Source organism: Tachyglossus aculeatus, chromosome 11 (assembly GCF_015852505.1).
Source record: "Tachyglossus aculeatus isolate mTacAcu1 chromosome 11, mTacAcu1.pri, whole genome shotgun sequence".
Lineage (NCBI taxonomy): Eukaryota > Metazoa > Chordata > Mammalia > Monotremata > Tachyglossidae > Tachyglossus > Tachyglossus aculeatus.
Genome location: NC_052076.1, coordinates 35,490,212 through 35,510,276, shown reverse-complemented (window position 1 = coordinate 35,510,276; position 20,065 = coordinate 35,490,212). Strand labels below are relative to the sequence as shown.

The window sequence follows — 20,065 nt, the reverse complement described above, 5'->3', positions numbered from 1 at the left end:
CTACTTAGGCTGTGAACCTCATGTCGGGTAGGGACAGTGTCTGACCTAATTTCCCCCAGCGTTTAGTACGGTGCTTGGCACATAGTAACTCGCAAAAATAATTTCCCCAATCACTACTCACCCCGTTGCTCTCCCACTAACCCGATTTGCTTGCAGTGACCCCAGCTCTTAGTATAGTACTTAGCACATAGTAAGCACTTAACAAATACCATAATTATTATTTCTTCAACCCAGCCTGCACACTTTGCTTCTATAATGCCAACCTACTCACTATATCTCTATCTTGTCTATCTCACTGCCGACTCCTCACTCACATCCTGCTTCTTTCCTGGAATACCCTGCCTCTTCATATCCAACAATTACTCTCCCTACCTTCAAAGTCCTATTGAAAACACATCTCCTCCAAGAGGCCTTCCCCGACTTAGCCTTCATTTCCTCTTCTCCCACTCCCTTCTACATCACCCTGACTTGTTCCCTTTATTCAAAACCCCCTTAGCCACACATCACTTATATACATACCTGGAATTTATTTATATTAACATCTGTCTCCCCCTCTAGACTTTAAGCTACTGTGGGCAGGGACTGTCTACCAACTCTGTTATATTGTTATATTGTACTCTCATATATTGTAGGTATGTATATTGTTCAATACAACAATAAACAGACATATTCCCTGCCTATAAGGGAAACAGAGGTGGGGAAACAGACATTAATATAAAAAAATAAATTACAGCTATGTATCTAAGTACTGTGGGGCTGGGAGGGGGAAAGAACAAAGGGAGCAAGTCAGGGCAAAGCAAAAGGGAGTGGGAGAAGAGGAAAGGAGGTTTTAGGGAAGGCCTCTTGGAGGAGATGTGCCTTCAATAAGACTTTGAAGCATGGGAGAGTAATTGTCTGTTGGATTTGAGGAGGGAGTTTCAGGTCAGAGACAGGACATAGGCGAGGGGTCAGCGGCGAGATAGAAGAGATCGAGACACAGTGAGAAGGTTAGCATTAGAGGAGTGAAGTATGTGGGCTGGATTGTAGTAGGAGTGTAGTGAGGTAAGGTAGAAGGGGACAAAGTGATTGAACGTTTTAAAGCTGATAGCGAGGAGTTTTTGTTTGATGCGGAGGTGGATGGGCAATGACTGGAGTATTTTGAGGAGTGGGGAGACATGTCCTGAACGATTTTGTAGACAAATGATCTGGGCAGCAGAGTGAAGTATGGACTGGATCAGGGAGAGACAGGAGGCCGGGAGGTCAGCAAGAAGGCTGATGCAGTAATCCAGATGGGATAGGATGAGTGATTGTATTAATGTGGCAGCAGTTTAGATAGAGAGGAAAGGGCAGATTTTAGTGATGTTGAGAAGATGGGACCGATAGGATTTAGTGATGGATTGAATATGTGGGCTGACTGAGAGAAAGGAGTCAAGGATAATGCCAAGGTTACTGGCTTGTGAGACAGGAAGGATGATGGTGCTGTCTTCAGTGACGGGAAAGTCAAAGGGAGGACATGGTTTGGGAGGGAATATAAGGAGTTCTGTTTTGGACATGTTAAGCTTGAAGTGACAGGAACACATCCAAGTCGGGATGTCTTAAAGGCAAGAGGAAATGTGAGGCTGAAGAGAGAGAACGAAAGAGAGTTTAGGGTTGGAGAAGTAGATGAGGATATCATTTGCATAGAGGTGGTAGTTGAAGCCATGGGAATGTATGAGTTCTCCAAGGCAGTGGGCCCAGAAATGAACCTAAAGGGACCCCCACAGTTAGGGGGTGGGAGGCAGAGGAGGAGCCTGCAAAGGAGACTAGGAATAAACAGCTAGAAACATAAAAGGAGAACCAGGTGTGGACAGTGTCAGTGAAGCCAAGGTTGGATAACGTTTCCAGACGAAGGGGGTGGTTGACAGTGCCGAAGGCAGCCGAGAGGTTGAGGAGGATTTGGATGGAGTAGAGGCCATTGGTTTTGTCAAGAAGGAGATGATTGGTGACCTTTGAGAGGACAGTTTCTGTGGAGTGAAGGGGACAGAAGAGGATTGGATGCGGTTGAGGAGAGAATTGGAGGAGAGGATTTTGAGACAGGAATTTGTTTGATCCACCCACTCCCACAGCTGCTCCAGGCCCAAACTGCTTTCCATTCCCTCTTCCTCAGGGTGACTTCCCAGGTGCCCCTACGCAGATGTCCTCCACCCCCAACTGTGGGGAGAGAGCCACAAGGAGGAGGCTCAGGGCTTGGTTTTCCTTCTGCCCACTTACTATTTTGCAGGAATATTTATCCGAATCGCAGAGGGAGACCGCACAGTGGAGGTGAACTTCATCATAGTCCCCGATGAACTTGAAGACGGTGACGTGGAAGCGGCAGGTGAGGGAGACAGCATTCTCCTCGATGCCGATGGTGTTGTCTTTAATGTTCTGGCACCTACTCATTAGGAAAAGTGCTATCTTAGCTTCCTCTTCAACCTCATCCCTTCCTTCAGAACAGCCTCTTTCCACCTCCTTTTTCTCCAAACTGCACGTTTCACATAAGTAACCAAATTGATCCTGTCAGGATGTCCACCTTGTGTTTCTCGAGCAGTTAACACGCACCTCTAATCAATTGCCATCATTCCTGCCATTAGAAACCTAATGTCCCCGGGGGCACTGCGATCCCCTGCAATTGAATTTCCCCTCATTTTCCCTGCTTCGGGCTGATGCGGTTGTAATAAACTTGAAATTTTAACATCCTGCTCCATCTCTTCCGTGAATGCCCATTTGAGCGTCAAGCTCTGGAACCGCCCTGCCGGGAGCCCCCAGAATGGGAAGCACTGTGGTCTAGTGGATAGAGCCAAGGTCTGGGACCTGAAGGACCTGAGTTCTAAACTCGACTCTGCCAGGTGCTTGCTCTTTGACCTTGGGCAAGTCACTTTACTTTTCTGTGCCTCAATTTCCTCAACTGTGAAGTGAGGATACCTGTTCTGCCTCCTACATAGGCTGTGATCCCCATGCAGGACGGGGACTGTGTCCAACCTAATTAACTCCCACTTCTCCAGGCCCACGACCCATTCCCACGGACCCCAGTCTTTTCTGGAGAATTCTGGCCCGGGCCAGAATTCTTGCCAGCTCACCAAATGGGTGCCCTGGGCCAAATCTGGAGGTCCGCCGGATCTCGGGATGACCACCCACCACACAGCACCGCTCACCCTCCTTCGATGATGAAGTAGCGAAGCTTATCATTGCTGTCCCGGGTTGGGGTGGCATAGCACTTGTTCAGAGTCAGGATCAGATGTGTGGCGTCGGCCCCGACCACGAAGACCCCGACGTACAGCACGTCACGGGTGGTCAGCACCACTTCTCCCTGCCGGTAGGGGTGTTTGTAGGAGGCGTTTTTGTACAGCGCCATCTTGGTGGTGAAGCTGCCTTCCTGGGTCGGGACGGTCAGGTTAATCACACTAGCGGGAAAGCAGACAGTGAGGCAGCGGGACGTGCCAGACAGAGCCAGCCCCGGAGCGCTTGGACACTCTGCCACAGAGCTTTTGGACCGAACCATTGGGGAGGGAGGGGAGACGGAAGCTTTGGCCATTTGGAAAAGGGAAATTGCCAGGACCAGAAGGAGGCGGTTCGGCCTAGTGGCCAGAGCAAGAGTCTGGGAGTTGGGAGGCCTGCCACCAGCTTGCCAAGTGACCCGCCCCTCCCCGAACAAGGGAAGCATTTGGCCCATCGCTTCTCTGAACCTCAATTTCCCCATCTGGGAAATGGACACATGTGCTCTCCCTCCCACTTAAACCCAAGGGCTGGACCTGGTCAGATTAGCTGACATCTACCCATGCATCTGCCACACGATGAGTGTGGAATGCAGGTCATTTTTGAAAAAAGTGACTGGAGTAGGGAGACCCTTTTTACCTCAGCATTGGCCTGATGACAGAATCTAAGGAGATCTTGATGTCCAGCTCATAAGCACATGAAAATTCCACGCTGATGGTCCGGTCTCTCGTGATGATGTTGCCCGTGTTGTTGGCGCTCTCGATCCAGATCATGTTTTTGTAAGTGATGTGAGTGTCATTGGACTGGGGAGCAGACAGGGGATGGAAATCATTCAATCCAGAAGGAAAGGTGAAGGGGGTGGAGCATTACAAGTCCCTTACCTCCCACCAGGGTGGCAGAGTGGGTTTATTCCAAACAAAACTCAGAGACCAAAGTCAGTCAGTCAGAGGATATTCTCAGCATGATCAATCAATCAATCAATCAGTGGTATTTATTGAGCACTTATTGTGTGAAGAGCTCTGTATTAAGCGCTTGGGAGAGTACAATACAACAGAGTTGGTAGACACGTTCCCTACCCTCTAATGTGCTTACAGGGTGCAGGGGGAGATATTAGGCATTTCCTGGAAAAATGCTACCATTTCAGCCCTGGCCTAGAGAAACAGAAGACTTGGGTTCTAATCCTGGCTCTCACAATTGCCTGTTGTGTGACCTTGGGCAAATCACTTAACTTCTTTGGCCCTCTGTTTCCTCATCAGTGAAATGGGGATTAAATACCGATTCTCTCTCAATTGATCATGTTTATTGAGTGTTTACAGGGTATAGAGTGCATACTGAGCACTTAGGAGAATACAACAGAGTTGGCAGACACATTCCCTGCCCACCAGGTACTTGCAATCTAGAGGGAGACGGATAGTAAAAGAAAGGACGGATATGTACATAAGTGCTGTGGGGCTGGTACAGAGACTCTGATCAACTCAATTATCCTGTAATAATAATAATAAAGATGGTATTTAAGTGCTCACTATGTTCATTCATTGTTAGTCAATCATATTTATTGAGCACTTACTGTGTACTAAGCACTTGGGAGAGTACAATATAACAATAAATAGACATAGTTTCTGCCTGCAACATAACTTACAGTCTAGAGGGGGAGATAGATGTTAATATAAATAAATTACAGATATGTGCCTAATTCCTGTGGGGTTGGGAGGGGGGGATGAATAAAGGAAGCATGTCTGGGCGATGAAGAACGGAGTGGGAGAAGAGGAATGGAGGACTTAGTTAGGGAAGACCTCTTGGAGGAGATGTACCTTCAATAAGGCTTTGAAGTGGAGGAGAGTAGTTGCCTGTCGGATTTAAGGAGGGAGGGCATTCCAGGTCAGAGGCACTATGTGTCAAGCGCTGTTCTAAACCCTGGGATAGATACAAGTTAATCTGGTAGGACACATTATATTAATGTCTTGTCTCCCCCTCTAGACTGTAAGCTCATTGTGGACAGGGAATGGGTTTATTTATTATTATATTATACTATCCCAAGCACTTAGTACAGTGCTCTGCACACAGTAAGCACTCAGTAAATACAACTGGCTGGCTGCAGCCCCACTGGCTCTCCATTGAGATGGAGAGACAAAACCAACTCTCTACCTGCAGCATCGGAGTACAAAACCCACAGCAGATCAAGACTCCAAGATGAGCTGGAGCTGAGCCTGGATACCAGAGACAAGATCTCTCCTTCCCCAGAGCCCAGGTTTGGTGCAGGCTGCCAATATGCAATGTGGAAATGAGAATGAAAGTCTGTAGGTACAAGATTGTGTTTGCCCACATCCTGCAAGCCTGAATCTATGACTGACAGTCAAATAAAGCCAATTTTGGTGACACTGAATCCGACAAGGACTTGAACTGTTTCTGTCTCTGATATCTTTCCAATGCTGGGCTCCTGCCCTGCTGTTCCCATGAAGTTGACTTCAAAGCTGATTCACCTCCATGGGCCTGGTACAGACAGGGCATTTGCTGAGGCCAGGAGCTTTTCCTCTTCTGCCTCCCCACCACCACCCAGAGCCTTCTGGGTACCAGCCGTCTCACCTGAACGATGTTTCCACAGCTCTCTTTGGTGGTGTTGATCTGAAAGGAGATGAAATCCTCCCCTTCTATGCCGTAGCAGTGTCTGTCATTAAGCCTCACTCCCTCTCGCTCGAAGCCAAGCTGAAAGAGCTTGCACTTGGATATGGACACCTCCATCTGGGAGGCCTTGCATGTCACTTCCACGTCAATGATATCGTGCGTGTCTGTGGGAGAGAATGGGTTGAATGGCCTGTTCCCTGAGAGTCGGTCTCACTTGTGGCGGGAAGTGTGTGGGGTGGAGGGGCCAATCAACCTTGACCTGGGCTGGGTGAGTTGGGTTTACCATTTCTTAAAAATGGTAAGAGAGCTGAATACGGGGGCCCTTATGTCTTCATTAAACTAATACCAGCATTGATATAAATCTAGATCTACACACTGTTTACAGCTGTTGGCCTATGAGGGATTAGATCTGATCGTTTTATCCCTACACTAGTTCAGCATTGATTAAAGACACTCCCCTCCAGCCTAGACTTTGCCCTGTGGAAACTAAGCCTTCTGTCTATCACATCCTGGTTCCCAACCTTTGTACCTACTCAGTGTTTTGATCTTGTCACTCCCTCAGGTGACCTCTTACTCCCTCCCTCTTTCCTACCAAGAACTCCCTGCTCTTCATAGCCCACAGACCACAGCTTTCCCCTTCGTCAAAGCCTTTCTGAGCTCACACCTCCTCCAGGAGGCCTTCCCCTGCTTCATATCTCCCAAGGAGAATAAGTTCCCTGTCAGCAGGAAACAAGTCCCTTGCTTGTTTTGCATTCCCCAAGCATAAGGACAGACTAACAGGCACCGTGAGAATAATCGAGAGACACTGCTGCCTGTTCAGACAGGGCATTCTCATGGGACCCAAATATCAAATGCCCTCCCATGGAGCCTTTCAGTTAATTAGATTCGCCTCCACTAGTGATGTTAAATTTAGCTTGGCCTGCGGAGCAGTCTCTCCGTCGATGTGGCCAGGCTACAGAGTGCTTGGGGGCTCCTCCCATCCTCCACGGGGAACAGAACAGATTCTCGGCAATATTGTCAGTGACTGCCGGGCCCTCAGTCACCAAAGTGCTCTCTCTCTGGCCCCTGGAGAAAGCACAGACACTTCAGTTGGCTCCTTGGGGCTGGAGATAAAGGTCTCTGACTTGACTGAGTCCCTGGAGCAGTTCCCCACCCCTCACCACTGAGGAGCTTTCTTTCTCAGAGACCCCAAGAAAGACTCCACTCCAAGGCCCCAGGACTCAGACTCCTTGGATTGCTCTGACACCACCATCCCCTCCGGTCAGCTTCTGAAGAGAAACTGGCATCCGGTGGAGTTGAGATATTTGCCTGGAGTTGGCTCAGGGACGGTGGAAAAGTGACTTTAACTGTCTGGGGAGGAGGTCTGTCTGCTTGGGGCAAGGGTCTCAGGCAAGCCAGGCCATTGATGGCTGCCAGTCACTGTTACCGTAGGGTGGGGGCTCGATACAGCCACACAGCTCTCTCCCGTTGTCCAGCTCACAGGTGCGGTTGGGACAGTCGGCCCCCAAGCAGGGATCTTCAACCACTCCTGCTAAAAGGGAAAATCATCATAATAACAATTGTGGTATTTGTTAAGCGCTCAATAGGTATTAAGCACAGCGCTGGGGTAGATACAAGATAATCAGGTCCCACATGGAGCTCACAGTCTCGGTAGGAGAACAGGCACTGAAACCCCATTTTGTAGGTGAGACCCCCCAAGGACAACTCCACTGCAAGGCCCCAGGTCCCAGGCGCTTTGGCTTTTTCTGACACTGCCATCCCTTTGGGTCAGCATCTGACAAGAAAGTAGCATTTGGTGGAATTGGGATATACTAACTTGCCCAAGTCCTTAGTACAGTGCTCTGCACACAGTAAGAGCTCAATAAATAGTATTAATTGATTGATAGCTCAATTATAAGCACGCTGTAAGTTCATTATGGGCAGGAAATGTGTCTGCTAATTCTGTTGTATTGAACTCTCCCAAGCACTTAGTACAGTGCTCTGCATACAATTAGTGCTCAATAAATCCACTGTATAACTGAGCAGCTGGAGTCAGTGAGCTACAGTACCTGTAGATTGTAAGCTCGTTGTGGTCAGGGAACATGTCTATCGATTCTATTATGTCTACCAGCTCTCCCAAGTGCTTTGTACAGTACTCTGCACATAGTCAGTGATCAATAATAATAATAATGGTATTTGTTAAGCACTGACTATGTGCCAGGCACTGTACTTAGTGCCGGGGTGGATACAAGCAAATTGGGTTAGACACAGTCCCTGTCCCAAGTGGGGCTCACAGTTTCAATCCCCATTTTACAGATGAGGTAACTAAGGCCCAGAGAATAATAATAACTGTGGTATTTGTTAAGTGCTTACTATGTGCCAAACACTGTTCGAAGTGCTGAGGTAGATACAAGGTAATCAGGTTATCCCACATGGAGCTCAGAGTCTTAATCCCCATTTTACAGATGAGGTAACTGAGGCCCAGAGAAGTGAAGTGACTTGCTCAAGGTCACACAGCAGACAAGTGGCAAAGGCGGGATTAGAACCCATGCCCTCTGACTCCCGGGCCTGTGCTCTAGTCACTAAACAGTGCTACTTCCCATTGACTGACTGATTGACTGATTGATTAATGGAAGGCCTCAGAGGCTGCTTTTCCAGTTCCTCCAGATGAGTTTAACCCCTGGGGAAAACCATGCCCCACCCACACCCCTGCCCCACCCAGGCTCCAGCCAGCAGAGGATGGAGGATACCCTCCCCCCCTCACCCAACCTGGGGCCGTCCACCTCCTCTCCCAACCCGTGTGCCCAGGGAGAGAGGCCAGAGAGCGGAGAGAGGCCTCTTACAGCAATTCTCCTTGTCTATCCACTCGGTGCTGAGGATCCCAAAGGAGCGGCAGGCTTCCCCATAGGCCGCCAGGGAGCCACACAGCTGGAATTTTGGCTGGTTGTAGCAGCCGTCCAGGAAGCAGGACTCGTAGAATGGGAGGGGATCCAGGAGCCCGTAGCAGGGCTGGAAAAACCCCTTCATGTCGGTCAGTTTCAGACAGTAGCCGTCGCCCTGCATCCTCTGAATGTGCACGTTGTCGCAGGTAGACGCGTACTGGGAGTATTGCAGCTCGTTGCAGCTGCAGGGAGAGGCGGTGAAGGTAATAATAATAATGATAATAATAATAACGGTACTTGTTAAGCACTTACTATGTGCCAAACACTGTTTGGAGTGCTGGGGTAGGTACCAGATAATTCATTCATTCAATCATATTTATTGAGCGCTTACTGTGTGCAGAGCACTGTACTAAGCGCTTGGGAAGTACAAGTTGGCAACATATAGAGACGGTCCCTACCCAACAGCGGGCTCACAGTCTAGAAGGGGGAGACAGACAATAAAACAAAACATATTAACAAAATAAAACAAGCAGAATATGTAAATATGTACAAGTAAAATAAATAGAGTAATAAATCTGTACAAACATATATACAGGTGCTGTGGGAAGGGGAAGGAGGTAGGGCAGGGGGAATGGGGAGGGGGAGAGGAAGGAGGGGGCTCAGTCTGGGAAGGCCTTTCCACATGGGGCTCACACTCTTAATCCCCATTTTACAAATGAGGTAACTGAACCCCAGAGAAGTGAAGTGACTTGCCCAAAGTCACACAGCACACATGTGGCAGAGCCGGAATTAGAACCCAGGTCCTTCTGAATCTCAAGCCCATGCTCTATCCACTAAACCATGCTGCTTCTCAAAGGTGGTCAGAGTGGTCATCCATGTCGGTCAATTAGCTAGGGGGAGGTGGGAGTGAGGACCACTTGAGCAGGGTCCTTCCAGTCAATGGAAAGGGGAGCCTAGACCATGGTTCTTTCCCACCCCCGACCCCCGGGGGTCAGGGCTACACGATTGGAATTGATGGAATCAGAGGGCTAAGAAAATCCCCAGAGGTCATCTGATCCATCCCTCAACCTCGGCACGGGGGCAAACCCCTTCCACCTCGAATGGACTGCTCTGACACTGGCACGTGGGCACCTTTTGGTTATAATTATAATTATTATCATTATTATTATTGTTGTTGATGTATTTATGGTCTTATTATAATAACTTAGGTATTTATGTCAAGCACCATTTTAAGTACAGGGGTAGATACAAGTTCATCAGGTTGGACACAGTCCCTGACACTTATGGAGCTCAAATTCTAAGTACAAGGGAGAGCTGGTATTTAATCCCCATTTTACAGTTGAGGAAACGGAGGCCCAGAGACTGGAAGTGACTTGCCCAAGATCATACAGCAAGCAATTGATTGAGCCGGGATTAGAACCAAGGTCCTCTGACTCCCAGACCCATTTTCTTTCCACTAGTCACGTTACTTCTCTCTTTTATTTTTTTTGTGGCATTTGTTAAGTGCTAAGTGACAGGAACTGTACTAAGCACAGGGGTGGCTACAAGCAAATTGAGTTGTATATAGTCCCTGTCCCACATGGGCCTCATTTTACAGATGAGGTAACTGAGGCACAGAGAAGTGAAGTGACTTGCCCAAGGTCACACAGCAGATAAGTGGCGGAACAAGGATTAGAACCCAGGTCCTTCTGCCTCCCAGGACCATGCTATATCCACTAGGCCATGCTGCTTCTCTACCGAATGAATGACACCACGGTGCCCAACTTTTAACTTTTATGTGACAGGAAAGGGACTTCTAGTCTCTGGGTCCAGAATCTGTCCTTAGTCTCGACTGCACCTGGCCTGCTAAATCGGCCCAGTCAGAGAAACGGGGCTCTCAAATCCTGCCAGCAGAGGAAGGGCAGCACTTTTGAGGGAGTTCATTCCCACTCTCAGGCCCTGGAAAACACCTGCCATGAGCATATGTGGATGTGTCACTGCCCCTCACCATGGACCTTAAAGCCTTGCTCCCTTCTACCTCACCTCTCTACTCTCCTATTACAGCCCAGCCCGCACACTTTGCTCCACTAATGGTAACCTTCTCACTGTGCCTCCATCTTGCCCATCTCACCACCGACCCCTCGCCCATGTCCTGCCTCTGGCTTAGAATACCCTCCCTCCTCAAATAATAATAATAATCATAACAATAATAATAATAATAATAATGACATTTATTAAGCACTTACTATGTGCAAAGCACTGTTCTAAGTGCGGGGAGGTTACAAGGTGATCAGGTTGTCCCACGTGGGGCTCACAGTCTTAATCCCCATTTTACAGACGAGGTAACTGAGGCACAGAGAAGTTAAGTGACTTGCCCAAAGTCACACAGCTGACAAGTGGCGGAGTCGGGATTTGAACACATGACCTCTGACTCCAAAGCCAGGCTCTTTCCACTGAGCCACGCTGCTGTCAAATCCACAGACAGTTATTCTCCCCCGCCTTTAAAACCTTATTGAAGGCATATCTCCTCCAAAAGGCCTTCCCTGGCAAAGCCCCCTCTTTTCTCTACTCCCACTCCCTTCTGCATCACCCTGACTTTCCCCCTCTGTTCTTCCCCCATCCCAGCCCCCCAACAGTTATGTACACATCTGTAATTTTTTTTATATTAATACCTGTCTTCACCTCTCTTCACCCTTCACCATTGCCAACAACAAGCTCATTATTGGCAAGGAATATATCTGTGTATTGTTGTTCTGTATTCTCCCAAGCACTTAGTATAGTGCTCTGCTCTCAGCAAGTGCACAATCAATGTGATTGGATGAATGAACGAATGTCCCTCCCACAGCGCCCGGATAAGTCTGGACCATTCAGTCTGGGGCAGCAACGGGTCCGTTCTGTCTTGGGCAGTGCCTGCCCCTGACCCTCACCTCTTCTGCATGCCATTGGTCTTCCAGCTCTGAGCCAGCACCACGCTGCTCACCACTGGCTTGCCCCGCAGTGTCACGAAGTCATCGGTTAAGTCCCCGTTGAAGTTGCCGCAGAGACCGCACACTTTGTTCTGTAGCCGGTCGCTGATGCTGATCTTGATGACGCTGAAGCCGTTGTAGTGAATCTGGATATCGGGGCTCGTGTCGATCACCAGAAAGCCCTCACTGCTGTAGATCTTGGTGGCCAGGCCCGTCACAAAAGGGATGTTCACTTGAGTCCCATTCACCTGTTTGGGGAGAGAGGGGAGAAAAGTGAGAGGTTGATGTGCCAGGGAGCTGCTGGGAAGCTCAAGGGGAGCAGGGCGGGAGGAGTTGGAAAAACCAGCCTTCTGTGAGAGGCTGGATTCTGTGCAGAGATTTTCCCCGGGTAAGCCTATTTCAGAAAACTGAAATACCGTCTCTGTGTTAAAAGTCAGAAGGCACTGTGGCAAGATCTGGCTTCATTGCTGGGTTTATAGCCACCCCGTGTCTAATGTTCAAGCTGAAAGCCCCTCCAGAGAGCCAATAGGTGCAATATTTCTTGCCTTCATCATCTTCTTGCTTCTAACATTTTCCTTCCCCGGCTCGCAGGAAAATCTCTTCACAAGGCCTCTCAATTACATAATAAATTGTTTTCTTGGTTACGAGGAGCATTTTGGAGTCCCTGAACGAAGGCTTTCGGTGATAAACAGGCACCCTGCTCCCTGGACTACATTCTAACAAGGCAGCGGTCACACCGCTCAAGTTGCCAAAGGAAGTGGAGATAAAAAAAAAAAAACACCACCGCCACGGCGGCTTACTGTAAACTCAATAACAATAATAATAGTTATGGTACTTGTTAAGTGCTTACTATGTGCCAAGCACTATTCTCAGCACTGGGGTAGATACAAGTTAATTAGGTTGGACATGGGCCCTGTCCCACATGGGGCTCACAGTCTTAATCCCCATTTTACAGATGAGGGAATTGAGGCACGGAGAAGTGAAGTGACTTGTCCATGGTCACATAGCAGACAAGTGGCAGAGCAGGTATTAGAACGCAAGTCCTTTTGACTCCCAGGCCCGTGCTCTATCCACTAGTTAATGCTGCTTCCCTAACAAAAAAAAATCTTGAAATCAAATCTGTTTTCACAAGAATTTGCAAAATTCAGTCAGGCCCACTGGACCACAAGCTTCTTGTGGGCAGGAAATATGTCTACCAGCTCTGTTTTATTGTTCTCTCCCAAGCATTTAGTCCACTTCTCTGCATATAGCAAGTGCTTAATAGATACCATTGATGGATTGATGAATATGTTGCTTGTGCCCGAGCCTCACAGAAAGACCTGTGGCCAGTTTGAATTTTTGGATAATCCCCAAATTCCAGGCAGGAAGCTGACTGCTCCAGCAGTTCTTTACCTATTTAGCTGGTTCAACTGGAAGCTCTTTGAGGACAGAGACATGTGTCCAGTGACCTGGAGCTGTCCTGCACACATCAGTGGATCACAGAAAACACTTGTTGTGGTTACACTCTCCTCCAACTCCCTTGGGGAGCCCATGCACTCTCACTCTGCCCAATGCTCTTGTGTATTTATCTTTAAACTCTGTTGGTTCCTGCCAGCTGTAATTTATTTTAGTGTTTGCCTCCTCTTTGGGCAGGAATCATGTCTATAGACTCTTCTGCACTCTCTCAAGCATGAAGTTCAGTGCTCTGCACACAGTAAGTGCTCTACACTGATTGGTGGATATCTTATGTACCTTATTGCTCTCCCTAGTCTTAAGGATTTAAGTGTCTGCCTCCCCTGTTGGACTTCAAATTCCTTGACAATAGGGTTAATTTTTTCTAATTATTTTGTAGCACCTAAGGGCTTATATAATACAGTGTTCTGCCAACAGAAGACGCTCAGTAAATACTATTGATTGATGGATCAGCTGGCCTGGAAGATTTGCCCTGTCCCTCATGCTCAAGGCTAAATGCACCACAGTCCTCTAGACTATAAGCTTGTTGTGGGCAGGGAATGTGTCTGCTATGCAGTTGTGTTATACTCTCCCAAGTGTTTAGTACAGTGTTCAGCACATAGGGAGCACTCAGTAAATACAATTGATTGACTGACTGACCTACACAAAATGTGCCTTCCAATTCCTCTAAGCCCCATCCCTCCTTTTCACCCCTCCAAAGGTCCAGGCATGTAAGGAAAGAAGGTAGGGAGACAGACAGGGGGCAGGTAGATGGGTGTGTGGGTAGACAGTCAGACAGGCAGGTAAGCAGGCAGGAGGGCGGGCAGGTAGGCAAGCAGACTGGTGAGCAGGCAGGCTGGCAGATGGTTGTGCGGGGAGACTGATGGGCAGATGGGTGAGTGGTCAGACAGCTAGGCAGACATATGGTAGGGGTGGCAAGGAGGTAGACAAGGAGGCAGGCAGACAGATAGGCAGATTGGCAGATGGCAGGCAGACAGAATGGATGGGTAGGAAGATAGAGAGGCAGACAGATAGGCAGGTGGGCAGACAGACAGACAGGTGAGTGGGCAGAGAGGTAGGAGGAAAGATGGATGGATTAGGCAAGGAGGTTGACAAGAAGACAGGCTGGAGGGCAGATGAGCAGATGGATCAGCAGGCAGGTTGGCAGGCAGGTCGGTCGACTGAGGCACAAGCAGGCAAGGAGGAGGATGGATGGACAGGCCCCCTACCTTGACGGTGTTGCGGTCATTGATGAGGATCTGCTCCTCGTTGATGTAGAAGTAGACGGGGGAGATGATGGTGAGGTTGGGGGCGGACCACTTGTCGAAGTTGATGATGAGCTGGAAGGAGATGTCGGGCAGCTTCTGGCAGATGGTGGAGAGGACGAAGGCGCAGTTGGCGGGAAAGCGGAGGAAGGCGCCATCGAAGGTCCGGAAGACGCCGCCACCGGCTGCCAGGCAGAAGGGGGTCCTGGTGCTGAAGCAGCCGCGCATCCCGTGGCGCAGGGCGCACTCCTCGCCCGACTTGCACTGCCGCGGGTCACACTGGATCAGGTTGCGCCGGAAGCAGCGGCAGCGCCGAGTGCAGTCGCTGTTCCAGAACAGCTGCTTGGGCTGCAACGCACGTGGCCGGGGGTCAGGGGTCAAGGGTCAGGGGCCAGGCAGCAGGCCAAGTCCAACCGGCCTGACCACCATGAGGGGTCGTCACGGCTCCCCGCCCCCGCTCGGGACAGTGTGGGCCCCACCCCCACCCCCAAGAGGCTCCCAAGGGCTCGGGAAAGCCCCTGGGGAATGCCCCTCCTCTGGCTGCCACCCACCCCATACACTCATTCATTCATTCATTCATTCATGCAATCATATTTATTAATAATAATAATGATGATATTTGTTAAGTGCTTACTATGTGCCTGGCACTGTTCTAAGCATTGGGGTAGATACAAGCAAATCGGGTTGAAAATAATCCCTGTACCACGTGGGGCTCACAGCCTTGTTACCCATTTTACAGACGAGGGAACTGAGGCACAGAGAAGTGAAGTGACTTGCCCGAATTCACACAGCAGACCAGTGGTGCTTACTGTGTGCAGAGCACTGTACTAAGTGCTTGGGAGGGTACAATATAACAATCCCCTGCACCCTGCCACAACACCCTCCACTTGATGCCTGTGGCAGTGATTCCTGATCCTCCTCTGCTTCTTCACCCGCCGTCCCTGGTGGGTCACGATGGGGGAGGTGTAAGGTGGCTGGGGACAAGGCCTTGGGCCCAGAGACCGCATTCCTCGCCCTCACCCGTTCTCACCCCCCACCTCAAAGCTGGGGATGGGGAATGGGCTGGGGTGCCACCCAGCCAAGGGACATGGTGAAAATTCTCCCCAGACTTCTTGCTAAGAAGTTAGCATCACGCTTGTGGGAGGATAAAAGCAAACCTGCAAATGTCTTCCTCCCCACGGAGAGCTTGGTGGCAGGGCCAAGGTAGGGCTGGACCCTCCTTGTCTGGCCAGATCAGACCAGAAGGGAGCCAGAACACAGAATGGGGCTGAAGGACCTGCGTACATGAGGAGGGTCCGGAGAGGGACAGGGTTTAGTAGGAAAGGTTCAGAGGAGAAAGCTTCCAGACTGACTCCAGTTTCCCCCAATTTTCCCTCTCTTCCTCCTGCAGCACCTCTGCAGGCTCTGGCCCACAAAGAGCTTGACAACTTCTTTGCAGAACAGCTAAGACAAAGGAGAAGCAGCATGGCTTAGTGGATAGAGCACAGGTCTAGTGACTCAGAAGGCCCTGAGTTCTAATTCCAGCTCCAAAACCTGTCTGCTATATGACCTTGGGCTAGTTACTTCTCTTCCTTGTGCCTCAGTTGCCTCATCTGTAAAATGGGGATGAAAACTGTGAGCCCCACGTGGGACCACCCTGATTAGCTTGTATCTACCCCAGAGTTTCGTACAGATACCATGAAAAAAAAAGAAAGAGAGAGAGTTGGGGGGTATACCTCATAGTATTTTCCATCGGCGTAGCAGCCACAGTTATGGGGCAGGATGCAGGTCTTGCCGTTCAAGACGTAACCGGGGTCGCACTGGCAGCCCTCCACGCAGTAGTGGTTGCAGTCGCTTTTGAGGCGGATGGCGGCGCAGCGGGGCTGACAGACGCTCACGCAGCTCTCATAGTGGCTGTTGGGCGGGCAGGTCACAGCTGCAAGGGGGGAATGAGGTAACTGAGGCAACAGAGTAGTGAAGTGACTTGCATGAGGTCAAACAGCAGACAAGTGGTGGAGCCAGGATTAGAACCCAGGTCCTCCTGACTCCCAATCCCGGGTTCCATTCTCCCTCCCACTGAAACTGAGAGCCCCACGCAGGACAGGATGAGTGTTCCATCTAATTGATTTGTATCTACCACAGAGCTTACAACAGCATTTGATGGTTCTAAGTCAAACACTTAAATACCATAAGCATTTAACAAATTATTATTATTATCAAGTGCTGTCAAGTCATTTCCGATTCACAGCGACTCTATGGATGTATTTTCTCCAGAATGTCCTGACTTCTGTCAAAATCCATAACCTTGCTTATCGGTTCATTCAGTCATTCAATTGTATTTATTGAGCACTTACTGTGTGCAGAGCACTGTACTAAGTGCTTGGGAAGTATTGGTTCTTCCTTTATCTTTGTTATGGTTTCTATCCAGCTAGCTGCTGGTCTGCTTCTTCCACATTTTCTCTGGACTTTTCCTGCTCTCCTATGAATCAACACTTTACTGTGGCAGGAGAGTTTGTGTACTTCAATGAAGTTTAGAGCTATGCCATTGAGATAAGCTTGCTAATGGATAGGTCTCTGCTGAAGCATCAGACAAAGTTGATTCACCTGTGCTGGGCAGCAGTGGCATGGGAAAGAGGCATAGGTGGATGGTCAAATGATCAAAATGTTGATCAAAGACAATGGCAGAGACTCAAGTTTTCACTGCACGGGAGAAGGCAATGGTAAAACGCCTCTGTATTTTTACTAAGAAAACTCTATGGATACACCTACCAGAACACTTAAAAATATCTTCAAAAAAAAAAAAGAGAAGGGGGCTCCAGCAGGGCTGGTCGGAGTAGACCACAGGTGGCCCAAGGGCAATGGAAGGTGGTACAGGGTGGGGCGGCTTACCGCAGGACGTGTAGTTCCGCCAGCCGCTCACCGCGATCCCCTGGGTCTGGCACGCGCTGGCATAGTTCTGCAGCCAGCCACAGGCCGTGGGCACGGCGCCCCCATCGATGCAGGAGTCAAAGAGGCAGTTTTTGTAGAAGAAGGCCGGGTGCACCTTGCTGTGGCACTTGGCGAAGCCGGCGTTCTGGTTGGGGATGAGGCCGCAGAGCTGCTGGACCCTAGAGAAGCCCTCCACCCTGGTGCAGGACGGGCAGCGGTCCCCGCAGCCCACCTGGCACAAAGGGTCCCTCCTCACCCAGCTCTGCCCGAACTCGGCCACGCTGGAGGCCACCAGGCCGGCGGGCGTCTCCATGTCGTCGTCGGGGTCGCCGTTGTAACGGCCACAGAGGCCGATGGTGCTGTTCTGCAGGCTGCGCGGGATGGTGACTGACAGGAACGTCTTCCAGTCGAAGACCACCTTCAGCCCGAAGTCCGTTTCCACCATGACGTGGAAGCCGAAGGCGAAGATGTTCATTTTGCCCTGGGCCAGCTTCAGGGGCAGATACAGGCGCTCGTCGTTCACCTGTAGGGATGGGGAGGGGGCACTGAGCCAAGGAGGCCCCCCCATGGGCCCTCACCCAGTCTCCCGAGAGGCGCCAGATCAAACTCGGTTTTCCCTGGATTTCCGTCATGTCATTCATTCATTCAATCATATTTATCGAGCTCTTCCTGTGTACAGAGAACTGTACTAAGTGCTTGGGAGAGTACCCCACAGCACTTGTATATATATGTACATATTTATAATTATAATAATAATTATTAATTATTATTATCAATACTAATAACTATGGTCTTTGTTAAGCACTTACTATGTGCCAAGCACTGTTCTAAGCGCTGGGGTAAATACAAGGTAATCAAGTTGCCCCATGTTGGGCTCACAGCCTCAGTCCCCATTTTACAGATGAGTTAACTGAGTCACAGAGAAGTTAAGTGACTTGACCAAGGGCACACGGCAGACAAGTGGCAGAGCTGGGATTAGAACCCACGACCTCTGATTCCCAAATCTATGCTCTTGCCACTAAGCCATGCTGCTTCTCTAATTCTATTTATTTATATTAATGATTTGTATATACCTACAATTCTATTTATTTTATATTGATGCTATTGATGCCTATTACTTGTTTGAATGCCTGTCTCCCCCCTTCTAGATTGTGAGCCCATTGTGGGCAGGGATTGTCTCTGTTGCTGAATTGTACTTTCCAAGCCCTTAGTACAGTGCTGTGTACACAGTAAGCACTCAATAAATACAACTGAGTGAATGAATACGAGGTAACAATAAACAGACACATTCCCTGCCCACAATGAGCTTACGGGCACAGCTGCTAGGAGTCCAGATTTGTTCTTATTTCTAGTCTGTTAGGTCACATTTCCTTGAAGAGGCCTTCCCTGATTAAGCTGTCTTTCCACCAGCTCACTCTCCCTCCTGCGCGGTCTAGGTACCTGGATCCGTGACCTTTGGGCATTTGATATTCGTCCCACCCCCGACCCCACAGCACTTATGTACTTACCTTTAAATGCTCTATTATAAATGACTTATTTTTCATACTAATCTCTTTCTCCCCCTCTAAGACTTTAAGCTCATTATGGGCAGGGAATGTGTCTGCTAATTCTGTGGCACTGGACTCTCCCAAGAGCTTACTGCAGTGCACTGCACTTGGTAAATGCTCAATAGGGAAGCAGTGTGGTCTAGTGGAAAGAATACAGGCCTGAGAGTCAGAGGTCTTGGGATCTAATCTTGGCTCTGCCAATTGCTCTGTCGATCGCTAGCTCTGTGATCTTAGGCAAGTCGCTTAACTTCTCTGTGCTTCAGTTTCCTCAAGTGTACAATAGGGATTCAATAGCTGTTCTCCCTCCTACTTAGACTCTGATGACCATGTGGCACAGGGGCTGTGTCCGACCTAATTGACTTGTATCTACCCCAGAGCTTACAACAGTGCTTGACATATAGTAAGTGCTTACTAAGTACCATAAAAAAAACAACCAAACAAGCAATGAGAAGCAGCATGGCTCAGTGGAAAAAGCACAGGCTTGGGAGCCGGAGGTCATGGGTTCTAATCTCAGCTCCGCCACTTGTCAGCTGTGTGAGTTTGGGCAAATCAGTTAACTTCTCTGTGCCTCAGTTACCTCATCTGTAACATGGGGATTAAGACTGTGAGCCCCACGTGGGACAACCTGATCACCTTGTAACCCCCCAGTGCTTAGAACAGTGCTTTGCCCATAGTAAGCACTTAACAAATTCCATTATTATTATTATATCATTGCATGATTGACTGATCATTAGTTTAGCAAACAACTTTTCTGGGATTTATATAATGCAGCACTCTGGGAAGGTCAAAAGGGCTTCTAAAGATGGCAGAAGGGAGTACAGCTGTAGGCTTTGAGCAAAAGCCTGGACAGAACTCTGGGATGGCCTGGGATGAGCCCCGACTGTCTACCCGGTGGGGGGCAGGTGGCGGCTGGGGAAAGGTGGGGGATGCCCTCAGTGGCTTGCAAGGGACTTGGGCATTCTCGGAGGAAGGCCAACATTAGTGCTTATGGCTCAGCCTGGGAAGCACCCAGAACTCTTCCCCAAATCCTTTGGCCTCTCGGTCACCTTGTATTGGAGGCATAGGGAAGAGGTGTGGCCTTGTGGATAGAACAAGGACCTGGGAGTCAGAAGAACCTGGGTTCTAATCCTGGCTTTGCCACTTGTCTGCTGTGTGACCTTGGGCAAGTCACTTCACTTCTCTGTGCCTCAGTTACCTCATCTGTAAAATGGGGATTAAGACTGTCAATGTGGGACAGGGGCTGTGCCCAACCCAATTACCTTTGTAACTACCCC

At 49.3% G+C, this 20,065-nt stretch overlaps 1 protein-coding gene and 1 long non-coding RNA gene across 6 annotated transcripts in view; one reads left to right on the top strand and one right to left on the bottom strand.

Moving 5' to 3' along the window:
• The window catches only part of LOC119934574, a 149,537-nt gene extending 144,047 nt beyond the window's left edge, over nt 1-5,490 (top strand). For 4 of the 5 annotated variants that reach the window (XR_005452968.1, XR_005452970.1, XR_005452967.1 and 1 more), the window contains one exon: nt 2,240-2,690. This is a non-coding gene — a long non-coding RNA (uncharacterized LOC119934574). Of the gene's footprint in view, nt 1-2,239; nt 2,691-5,364 lie in introns of those variants that run through there. The other variant, XR_005452969.1, reaches the window with a different exon arrangement.
• The window catches only part of LOC119934570 (tubulin-specific chaperone cofactor E-like protein), a 136,288-nt gene that overhangs the window by 2,691 nt on the left and 113,532 nt on the right, over nt 1-20,065 (bottom strand). Inside the window, exons 18-27 of the mRNA XM_038754100.1 lie at nt 17,206-17,767; nt 16,053-16,252; nt 14,302-14,685; nt 11,603-11,889; nt 8,658-8,938; nt 7,256-7,366; nt 5,797-5,999; nt 3,853-4,016; nt 3,153-3,401; nt 2,230-2,392 (exon numbers count right to left, since the gene is read on the bottom strand). Of these exons, the coding sequence (XP_038610028.1) occupies nt 2,230-2,392; nt 3,153-3,401; nt 3,853-4,016; nt 5,797-5,999; nt 7,256-7,366; nt 8,658-8,938; nt 11,603-11,889; nt 14,302-14,685; nt 16,053-16,252; nt 17,206-17,767 (2,604 nt within the window). The remainder of the gene's footprint in view (nt 1-2,229; nt 2,393-3,152; nt 3,402-3,852; nt 4,017-5,796; nt 6,000-7,255; nt 7,367-8,657; nt 8,939-11,602; nt 11,890-14,301; nt 14,686-16,052; nt 16,253-17,205; nt 17,768-20,065) is intronic.